The 10,896-nt window shown below is 42.8% G+C and overlaps 1 protein-coding gene across 1 annotated transcript in view; it reads left to right on the forward strand.

The window, feature by feature from the left end:
- LOC147423507 (aminoaldehyde dehydrogenase ALDH10A9, peroxisomal-like) overlaps positions 1–9,458 on the forward strand; it is a 56,961-nt gene extending 47,503 nt beyond the window's left edge. The window contains exons 4-15 of the mRNA XM_086502345.1: positions 765–913; positions 988–1,080; positions 1,180–1,303; positions 1,377–1,442; positions 7,882–7,948; positions 8,035–8,111; positions 8,205–8,318; positions 8,436–8,513; positions 8,601–8,752; positions 8,902–8,962; positions 9,042–9,148; positions 9,223–9,458. Of these exons, the coding sequence (XP_086358471.1) occupies positions 765–913; positions 988–1,080; positions 1,180–1,303; positions 1,377–1,442; positions 7,882–7,948; positions 8,035–8,111; positions 8,205–8,318; positions 8,436–8,513; positions 8,601–8,752; positions 8,902–8,962; positions 9,042–9,148; positions 9,223–9,313 (1,179 nt within the window). The 3' untranslated portion in view covers positions 9,314–9,458. The remainder of the gene's footprint in view (positions 1–764; positions 914–987; positions 1,081–1,179; positions 1,304–1,376; positions 1,443–7,881; positions 7,949–8,034; positions 8,112–8,204; positions 8,319–8,435; positions 8,514–8,600; positions 8,753–8,901; positions 8,963–9,041; positions 9,149–9,222) is intronic.
- Positions 9,459–10,896: the final 1,438 nt, after the last annotated feature.

Below are 10,896 nucleotides of genomic sequence, written 5' to 3' on the forward strand. Positions count from 1 at the left end.
TGCATTGTGATGTGCCAACCACTGAATATTCCTAATTGGGTGAGATTGCTTGGGTATGCAATTTTAGTGCATCGAGTCACCCGTTCTAGATCAGCGCGGTGGTCTGGGTGTGATGGCTAATTTTGCTACGCTAGAATATCAAGAGCTCCGATCTCGAATGAAAAAACTAATTGTCTATCGGAACGACCTTCGGAAATTTTGAGCTAATAGGTCCATAAATATGAGAGGACCTAGACAACAATAGTTGAAGGATTGAAATGAGGCACTCTTTGCACTCATAATTGCACAATCCGTGATTTGTTCTGCCTGTGTCAGTGTTGCACTGAATTGCTGTATTTCCATCACATTTTTAACTGTTCAACACAAGCTGCATAATGGATAAAAGTGCGATTTGTAATATTGGATCTCAATGAGGTATATGCACCAACTGAGCCAACATTTTCTAGAGTACTAGCAAGGATTCAGAGGGTGAGCTGTAGTGTCAATGATTAAGCGCTGTCCTGCATAAAAGGCTTTATGTTACTGATTGGTGACTAGATAGTTTTGCATAAGTGTTTACTTGGAAAGTATCTGAAGCTAGTACAATTAGACAGTGCTTTCTTGTATTGGGGTGTGGCCTGTCAGGCTAGAGGGGAAGAGTAGTGTATCGGAAAAGTATCTGAAGCCAGTACAATTAGACAGTGCTTTCTTGTATTGGGGTGTGGCTTGTCAGGCTAGAGGGGACGAGGGTATGTTCAACAGGTTTTGACGGGTGTTTATTGCAGGATGATGTTGCAGGATGCTTTGAATACTATGCAGACCTTGCAGAAGCATTGGATAAACAACAGTATTCACCCATTCAGCTCCCAATGGATACATTCAAGTCAAGTGTAGTGAAGGAACCAATTGGGGTAGTTGGTCTGATCACACCTTGGTATGTCATGCTGACAGCATCCTTGTCAATATAATTTAGAGATACGGTTGAGACTTACTTGAACATTCTGCCAGGAACTACCCTTTGCTGATGGCAACCTGGAAAGTTGCTCCTGCTCTAGCTGCGGGATGCACGGCTATATTGAAGCCATCAGAGCTAGCTTCTGTGTATGTAATTGCTATCCTTGTCTTGTTGGTCGGTTTTTTCTTTTGTGAGAATTTGTAAGTGGTGTTTCAAGGCTTTGGATTGATTGATCTATAATACAGAACGTGTCTTGAGCTTGCATCTATATGCAAGGAAATTGGTCTCCCTGCGGGAGTTTTGAATATAATAACTGGGCTTGGTCAAGATGCAGGCGCACCCCTAGCAGCACATCCTACTCTTGATAAGGTTGGTCTAAGGTATTATGGTTTCCAATGAAGTTTATAAACTTATTGACTAACCAAGATTTTGTCATCTGCAGGTAGCCTTCACTGGCAGTGCAGCGACGGGTCGATCTGTCATGCTGGCAGCTGCACAAAATACAAAGGTATTTGTTAGTCTTTCTCTACTTAAGCCCCTTTCAGGAGGCTTGGAACCCATCATAGTACTGGAGTCCGAAGGTAAATAATACAACAAAATAGGTTGAATTACAAGATATGTTAGCATGAAAATAAGCTAGAGATATTCAGGAATACAAACCTTAGGTGAAAAACTGCCAGTGATAAAACAGAAGCTACATTTAGAAGGCTAGCCAGTGACTGCACGTCTGAGATTGAAAGCCTTCCACCAAGCTCCAAGCCAAAGCCTCTGCAATATACCTCGAAATTTGCATCAAAATATCGCCAGAAAGAGAGAAAGAGATGAGAAAGAAAGATCTTTTCACGTCTATTAGAGGCTGAAGTCGGCCTATGAGACAAATCAAATATACATGGGTATGCCCTCCATCTATCGGGAAAGGAAAAAAGTACAAAGATCATGAAGGGTGGTAATCCAGCGATGTTTCCTCCATGTGCTCCAAACCACTTTGTCACGTGCGAGTAGCAAGAATCTTGCTCACTTGACTCTGAAATCTATCTAGAGGCCTCAAAGGCTTTGCGTGTGAGCCTCTTTGATGGCATCTCTCTCATCCTTTGAATGAGGAGCATGGGTGGAGTAGCTACTCTACTTGAATAATGTCGTGTGGAACTGACCGCTTACTGTGGAACAAGCACGATATCATACATATCTATGGTCTGTCAGTCTATGTCCATGAGGTGTCTTGAAAGGCACAACGGTGACACGGACATGTACAGTGTGGGTGCATGCATGTGTGCGGTGAGGGAGACATGTTGTGTAGGTGGAGTAGAGGGCTAGAGCACCTCACTCCTTATTCGCTATATGTACTAAAGAATAAGGGGTAGTCAGTGGGCGACCGGACATCGGACGTCCTGCTAGAGCCAAGGCACATACCGCCTTTACCCCAACATACTCCCACTTAAAGAAGAATGTGCTGATAATTGTGTCCTACTAGCTAACTACTAGTATATACAAGAAATATAGGCGAGAGACTCTCTTAGCCTACACCCACTGACTTGCTCACTCGATCTACATGCAACTGTCGGTTCTAGTGATAGGCGAGCGTATGTATCCACTCTAGAGCCCGCATGTAAACCCTGTACACATCCCTGTATGGTCTACGTGGCTCCACAATGCATCATGGTACACACATCCTTGTAAGGTCTGCACGACTCCACAATGCATCATGCTAGTGTCAATTATTGTACGACTGCTGCAAATGCTCCCTGTGTAGCTGCTAGGTTGGGCCTCGACACTAGTAGGTCGTGGATGAGACGCCCGAATGTTGACGAAATTTGCGCAATCCCAACACTATCTTCATTCACTTCATCATGAGGACTACTCATCACCTATGGATGTGTCATTGCTTATAATGGGATGGCTTCGTCTTTGTCACGCATAGCTGGAATTATGTGTTGCAGACATTGGCTGTGCTCATGTGCAATCGGAGGGTATGCAACTAAGATAAAGTGCTTGGTCATGCATGTCCTTCGTATAGGCTCACAAGGGTGCCAAAACACTTACTAGGCTATTCTAAAACCTAGAAGTAGGAATTACAGCTCGTCCATATGTACATAGGATTAGATGTGCATGTGGCAGCCTACCCTTCTTATCCACATCTTGGACTTGCACTGAAGCAGCCCAAAGACTTGAAACGTGGTGGATCTACAATAAAATCTTCAACCTTGTTGGGAATGAAAGATACAAAGAAAGCTTCATAGTTACTGTAGCAATTTGACAATATTTATGCCTTGGGGAACTACACCGAAGATTTTAAGATCTCTTCAGCCGCCACTTTTCTCAAAGACAACGTGATGCAGTGGTGGAGTTCTATAGCTATCAAGCCTCCGGCTCCAAGGACTTGGCAAGCTCTGAAGAATATTTTTGCCGGGAGTTACATGATATCCTTTGTAATCAATTCCAGTGAATGATCGAATGGGAACACAGAGATAAGTGCAAACTTCAGACTCGGTAACACCTTTAGTACTTCAAAACAATTGGAAAAGAGAAAAGAGAGAGAAGACAATACGGCGCGGCGGAGTTCCGAGCCAAGATGCATTGGCCCCAAAGATTGACGCCCCTTTTGATATGTCTTTATTATTGATTTGCAAAGGTACAACTCCCATTGGGTCCAGATCTTCCAGCTCTGCGTCCAGATGCTTGAAAGAATGGCCCTAGGGGCACTTATAAAGAGCATAAGGGATGCCAAAAGCATCTGCCTCAAAAGCTTGCACAAAGCTGCCAAAGTCTGCTAGCGAAAATTGCAGGAAAATCCGTACGCGTGGCATCCATCAACGCAATTTGTGCAACAATCCATATAGTGAGCCACGTGTCATATTCAACGCAAATAGCGGGGGTCCGTACTACTGTGCCATGTCATTAATCCTTACGCAAGTCTAGTGTGTGTCCCTTCACTTATTTAGGCCCATCGGCAAAAACCCATAAGTTTGGTGTTTCTTTTGCACCTTCTTCTTCAGATCTTCTAGGTTTTAGGTCTCTCGACGGTTTCCTACAAAACTCAGTCAAGTTAGCTCAAGACCCAAAGGTCACTTAGATGTCCTAATGCCACGCAGATGATCATGGATGCAAATACCATATAGAGAAAACTGTTTATGACACTGGCAGAATGGGGCAACCTGAAAATGGCCTTGGAAACCATGGAAGACTACAGCCAGAAGGTCCTAGATATCTACGTTCCGGTGTCTTTTCTGAGGTTGATAATTTTGGAGGACTAGTGTGAGCGCTATAGCATCAACAGAGTTCCATCACCTCCTCTATAGGAATATTGTTTGTCCAAGCAAGTTTCGACAATCCAAGAGCTTCTGGACCATGTGTGGTCGGTTGCAAACTTAAGAAGGGGAGATTGCAATTTATTATCGATGGTCAATCGACAACCACTTAGAATCCTCGACAACAGTGCACAAATCCTTGGGATTTCCACAACAATTCGACTCAACCTGCATGACCTCGTTTGACAATTCACTAACGAGAAACTGTGCAACAAGAAGGCCAATGCTTCGAATGCTTCCAAATGGGACACACGTCCCATGTATGTCCCAATAAAGGTAAATTCCAGATATTTACGGCATCTCTGTACTGGATGCTTCCAAGGAATTGTGCAGAGCCTACGGATAGATCGGGCCGTAAGGCACTTACCTTCTTTGATCGAGGAACCATCAAGAATTTCATCCATCTAGAGTTCCTCAAGCAGATGGACTTTGAATATGATCAGTTTACTAGAGAACTAGAGGCCGAGTTGGCTACAGGGCTTATTGGTGCTCTTCTGGTCACCATTCAAGGATACCATGGCAAGGCTGACTTCCACATCGTGAAGCTAGGGCATTGTAACGCTCTTTTGGGCATGCCTTGGCACGACAAGAACGATACTACCATTCAGATTCGGAATTGCACCTCTCTCTCTCTCTCTCTCTCTCTCTCTCTCAGTTCAGTTATTTTGAAATTGCTAAAGGTCTGTTTCGATGTGTTCTTTCAATTGGCACGTGGTGCCCTCTCGTTACTCTTCTTCTTCTTCACTCTCTCAGTTCAGTTGTTTTGAAATGTTAAAGGTCTATTTCAATGTGTTCTTTCAGTTGGCACCACAATTACACCCTTCTAGTGGCATGATATAGAAGTCTACATATTATTGACAAGTGCAAGCGAAGCTTGCCTATTAAGGGTGTCACTGCAAGCTCGTGCCCCATTGCTGCTAGAAGTTAGAACTGCATCTATTTGTTGGCCCATCTCTTCAAGGTTCACTCCCACTTGAGCTGGCATCTCTGGTGAAATAAAGTTGTTTATGGCTCTGTTGTCTATGAAAATCCACGGTTCTTGATTATGTACCATGCCCCAAGCTCTCTAGTGCTCACTGCCCTCAATCTCTTATCTTGTGGGATCCCCATAAAATCAGAAATTAATCCTGCTTTAGTCTTTCTCTTCTTTGCTTGCCACTCCTTAGCAGCCTTCAATGTCTCTGGCTTGTTCACTCGACTTTTTTCCTTGGGACAATTGTCTCTCCACAAGCATAGCTCTTCCCTTGCTTGTATCACTCTGCCTTTTGTTCTGGTGTCAAGTGAGGGTTGCTAGACCGCTTCCTCTTCAAGAAATAGTTGACCTTATTCTTTCCCTTCTTTGACTCTTTATCTGATGGCTTGTCCTTAGACTCCCTACGTCACAAAGTGATGACTTGGAGTAGAGAAATTGCATGTCTGCATAGACTTAGTGTCTATTGAGTTGGTTTACTATTTATTGGCAAGGGGTAATCAAGGATGATTACTCTTCTTCTTTTTTTCTTTTTTTTTGGGGGGGGGGGGGGGGGGTGTTATATGGCACAAAGTGATGACTTGGTGACCAACTGGCCTGACAAAGGAGAAACAAAAGAAGTAGCTATCTGCTGTTGTTGACATCTGGGTTTTCTGCCACAAATTGCATCGCGATTCGCGGGTGGTGATGTGGCAACTGAGGCTGGCTTTTCTGCATCATTATGAAAGCACTTGGCTTGCAACGCTTTTGGGCCTCCTCTTTTTAGCAGATAGAGATTTTGGGGGCCCTAGTGTTTTTGGATGTGGTTTTAGTGCCTATTAAAGACTGCCTTGGGGGTCCTCCTTGGCAGATTATTGCATGGTTGCACATCTGCAGAGCAGTTCGCCCGTAATTGTACTGTGAGGATTATTAATATTAAAAGAAGTATTGAAAGGGGCGCCTGACTTAGGGGCCAGTGCATTTGGATAGAGAACTATGCTCTACCGTGTCTCAACTCGAGTTGTTTTAAGTTCCAAGTGTTAACAATTTTCAAGTTTCGTTGTGTGTTTGCTATTGATTCACCGCCTTGCTAGTGGCTTGCCGGTTACAACTCTTTTGGAAAACTTGGTGATCCTGTGAGCGAAAAGCATGCCTGTCTTGTGCATGGGCCATTATCCTGTGCAATGGTGCATGCTGGTAGCCTTTTGCTTCAAGCAATAACTGTGTGTAAAGTGTAGCATAAGTGATTTATGTTGATAACTCAGGATGAGTGGTCAATGTGTACTCAAGGTTCCTTTCATTTCATGATAGAGATGTGCAATAGACTAGAGAGAGAAGAGAGATACTGTGAATGAAGGTTTTGTGAGTGATAGACGAGAAAGAAGACTAACACTGGATGGGCTCTCAAACCCCTCTTCAAGGGCCCCTCTATCTATCGCTAGAGAGGTATTTGTTTAGATTGCATAAATGCTGATACAATGGTCCTATATGTCGAGATGCTATGGGTAGATGCTTGGATTTGCGAGGCTAAGGGCTGAAAATGCAAAATGCTAGGAACGTCGTTTGAGATTTGCAATTTGACGAGGCTATGGGCTGATCTGGTATGGCTGATGTCGAGGATGCTGATGAGGATGACGATGCTGATGCTGAATGCTGTAAACGCTGGCTAATCTGTAACACTTGCCTCAAAACTGCTGACGCTAGGGATCTAGGGCTAAATCTGCATATTGATGGGGATAAGGGCTGAAGTCTGCTGGTGAGGAGGTGCTTCAAAACACTAGGGTGTTTGCTACTTGGGGCTGATGTAGGGTTGAAGCTGAGGAAAGAAAACACCAGCCATGGGGAAAACACGAGGCTGAGGTTGAGGGTACTGTACTGGGTACTGATTTCTGATCTGATGGGTGACCCCTAGGGCCACTTACATAGAGATTTTATGGTGGGTTGAGCATGGCTCTACAGAACACCCCTTGACTAGGTTGATGCTGGGCTAAAATGTCACTTATTAATAATTGGGTTACTATTAATAAGAGGTACTTTGTATGCAGATACTACATAGGCTTGGTACTAAGGCTACTGTATGGAAACACTCCTCAGTGTGTCTACACCTAGCAGACATTGGCTGTGCTCATGTGCAATCAGAGGGTCTGCAACTACTCTTTAAGTGTCTGGACATGCAGACCTTGCATACAGCCAGAACACCTCCTGGGCTGTCCTAAACCCTAGAAGTAGGAGTCAACTTGTCCACACATAGGCTTAGATGTGCAGGTGACACTGTGCAAGTCCTCGGGCAAGTATCAACAATAGCGCCCCATCTGCCCCTCAAGTGGGACCACTTGAAATGAAGCCACTAAAGAAAAGTACCCAAACGTCTTGTTGTAAGTCATCCGCAAGTGGTTTCAAGTTGTGAGAATCCTAGCTTCGTAAGTAGGTATCATCCAAACGGGAACTGTTTGAACTTTGAACCCAACCCAAGTCCTCGACGTTTTTTTGTGCCTCCCAAGGCGTCAAATGATAAACATGGTCGGTCGCATAAGATGGTTGCCCTCAGTCCTAAAAGTCGTCCAAAGGTTGTAGGCATTCCCCTGTCATGTGTCCCAATCATCCTCCTGTGGGGTATCCATAAGGGTATCCAAGGGGCTAGCAAGGAGACGGAGAGATTTACTGGTGGCTTATTATGTTCATCTTCTTTGCAGCCTGTTACGATGGAGCTCGGTGGGAAGAGTCCTATTGTTGTCTTTGATGATGTGGACATTCCAAAAGGTGTTTGTTTTTCAGCCAAGTATTGCTGATTCTATCTTGATTTCTTGGATCCTATGAGCTAAATGGGCTTGTGAACTGATGGTTAGCTGTGGAGTGGGTCATGTTTGGCTGCTTTTGGACAAATGGCCAGATTTGTAGCGCAACATCGCGCCTTCTAGTACAGGTCCGCACCTCCTTATACTGATTTTTCCTGATTGAATTTGTAATCCAAGCAGTGCTCTAAAGGTAGTGAAAGATGCATTGAATCATTTCGCAGGAAAATATTGCAAACAAGTTTGTTGATGAGCTTGTGAGCTGGACAAAGACCATAAAGATTTCAAATCCTTTAGAGGATGGGTGTAGGTTGGGACCTGTTGTGAGCGAGGGACAAGTAAGTTAAAGTGGCACCTGCTGTTTAGGGTTTCTGCTTCTCAACAAAGTAGAAAATAAAGTTTTCAGAAGTTTCATTTCCAAAATCTGCATTCACAAGGTGTGCTGTTTGTTTCAGTACAAAAAGATTCTGAACTTCATTTCAAGGGCTAAGGAAGAGGGGGCAACTGTAGTGTGTGGAGGTGGCCGGCCAGATGTAGGCCTTTTTGTTTATGCTGAGTGCTTTTTCGACATCGAAGGTTTTTAGTAGAGCTGGACACTAACTGTGTGTTGAGTTTATCAGCATCTCAAAAAGGGCTTTTATATTGCTCCTACTGTCTTTGGGAATGTAAAACCCTCCATGGAGATATGGAAGGAAGAAATTTTTGGCCCCGTCCTAGCAGTCGCAACTTTCAAGACGGAGGAAGAAGCTATTGAGCTTGCAAATGATTCAACGTATGTATTTTTTCCTTATTGAAGATCGTACTTGCTAACCTTTGTTTTAATATTGAATAATAGGTGATAACCCATAAACAAACGTTAGTCCTGTACTAGATTTATTTCTTTTTGCCTTGTAAGCATCTGTTTTATTGCACTGTTTGTAGGTATGGGTTGGCAGGTGCGGTAATGTCAAAGGATGAGGAACGTTGCAAGCGTGTTTCTGAGGTGCCATTTGTCTGTATGCATTTTGAATCATATTACAACATGTATATTTGGTGATTAATCTGAGTTTTTCTGCAAGCAGGCTCTGGAAGCCGGCATTGTTTGGATAAACTGTGCCCAGCCCACCTTTTGTCAAGCACCTTGGGGAGGAAGGAAGCGCAGTGGTTTTGGACGAGAGTTGGGCCAATGGTATGAATCATCACTAGCTTTTGTTTGCTCTGTCTGAGGTTTTGGATGGAGTACTTATGATGTTGGTTTGACAGGGGTCTCGAAAATTATCTGCATGTGAAACAAATTACCACTTATATATCAGAGGATCAGTGGAATTGGTACCCATCTCCTTCAAAGTTGTAAGCAAGTTTCCCTTCATTAAATGGTTTGTGCCAAAGCGTCAGTACCAACTAGCAACAAGTTGCAATTTTCCTGATGTAATAACCCACTGACAATACTCCTTTCTGCGGACACACAAATAATAAGCAAAAACTTCTCTTCAATCAAACTGTTTACATTGCTCTATTGTCATTTAAAATTTATATTTTTACACTATCGTAATCTTTTCAGCTTACGCACTGCCTTTTTTTTATATAATAAAAGTCGTTGGCTTCTTTGTTCTTATTTTTTAAAGACTATTTATATACAATAGGGAAAACCCCCGTCATAGTCCTTACCTCATTTCAAATTAATTTTCCCTTAATTCTATGCATTGAAAACAACCATTGCTTCCTGGCCTTGGCTATGTGTTGGGCATATCTTGCAATTGATGCATTCCAAGGGACAACATATCAAAAATGAAGATCACATAGCTACTTCATATCTTTGCAAATAGCTCCAGCATTGTGAATTACCAGCCTGCCTGTCAAGAGGGCCAAGCATCGCGAACTCATACCGTGCCAGTCCGGAGGATGGGTCAGACAATATCACAGCAAAGATGAAGTGCCTTCTTCTTTGCGTTTTGACTACAATATTCATCGAGCATTGAATTATAGAGAATGTCAATGGAACCATGCTGCTTTTAGTGATAAAGGTCTTAAGAACAGAATATCGCACGATAGATATGCGAATTGGTAGCCTATCTAGAAAAGAGTGTGAAGTAACAAAAAGGCCATACATATAACAGCATATCAAGTATACCACCCCCAACAACAAGGAGGTGAATATGGATTTACTTCGTCGCAGAAGGAAGATGATGGGTCATGCGGTTACAGTTTAGCTATCTTGAGGGAAGAAGATGATGTTAGGCTCTTTGAGTCACCATAGATGGTTGGCAACTTTTCAGTGACTCCCTTACTAGAGATTTGGTGACTCGCTTACTAGAGATTGAGTCACCATATTTGGTTGTCAGCTGTTCACAGTGACTTCTGTACTAGAGATGGAATATTGGCCCTGAATTGGAATTTTTACTTCCAGCTAAGCGAGAGGGATAAAGCTATCAGCATAGCTAGAGGTTTGCCCCCCAAGTTGGAGAGATGGAATGCCAATGAGCTTATTTATCCATGCCCAATGGAAGTAACTTTTTTCTCAGTTATACAAGGAGCAAGTTGTTATTAACAATGTGCAGACATTTTTGAGATATATATATATATATATATATATATATATATCTAAGAGAGAGAGAGAGAGAGAGAGAGAGAGAGAGAGAGAGAGAGAGAGACGTGTGTGATCCACATTCCCTCTCTCCTAAGATTGTTAAATCTTATCTCCTTTGGTAAACACGAGCTCTCACATCTCGAATCAAGTTATCAAAGCCATCTCGGTCCGATGTCCTCTAACCCTCCAAGGTAATTATCTTGGTTAACTCTCTTGTTTCTATATCCAACAGGCCTCTATATTTATATTATATATATATATATATATATATATATATATATATATATATATATATATATATATATATATATATATATATAGAGAGAGAGAGAGAGAGAGAGAGAGAGAGA

This window comes from Adiantum capillus-veneris, chromosome 26 (genome assembly GCF_014529385.1).
Source record: "Adiantum capillus-veneris isolate H3 chromosome 26, ASM1452938v2, whole genome shotgun sequence".
In the NCBI taxonomy this organism is placed as follows: Eukaryota; Viridiplantae; Streptophyta; class Polypodiopsida; order Polypodiales; family Pteridaceae; genus Adiantum; species Adiantum capillus-veneris.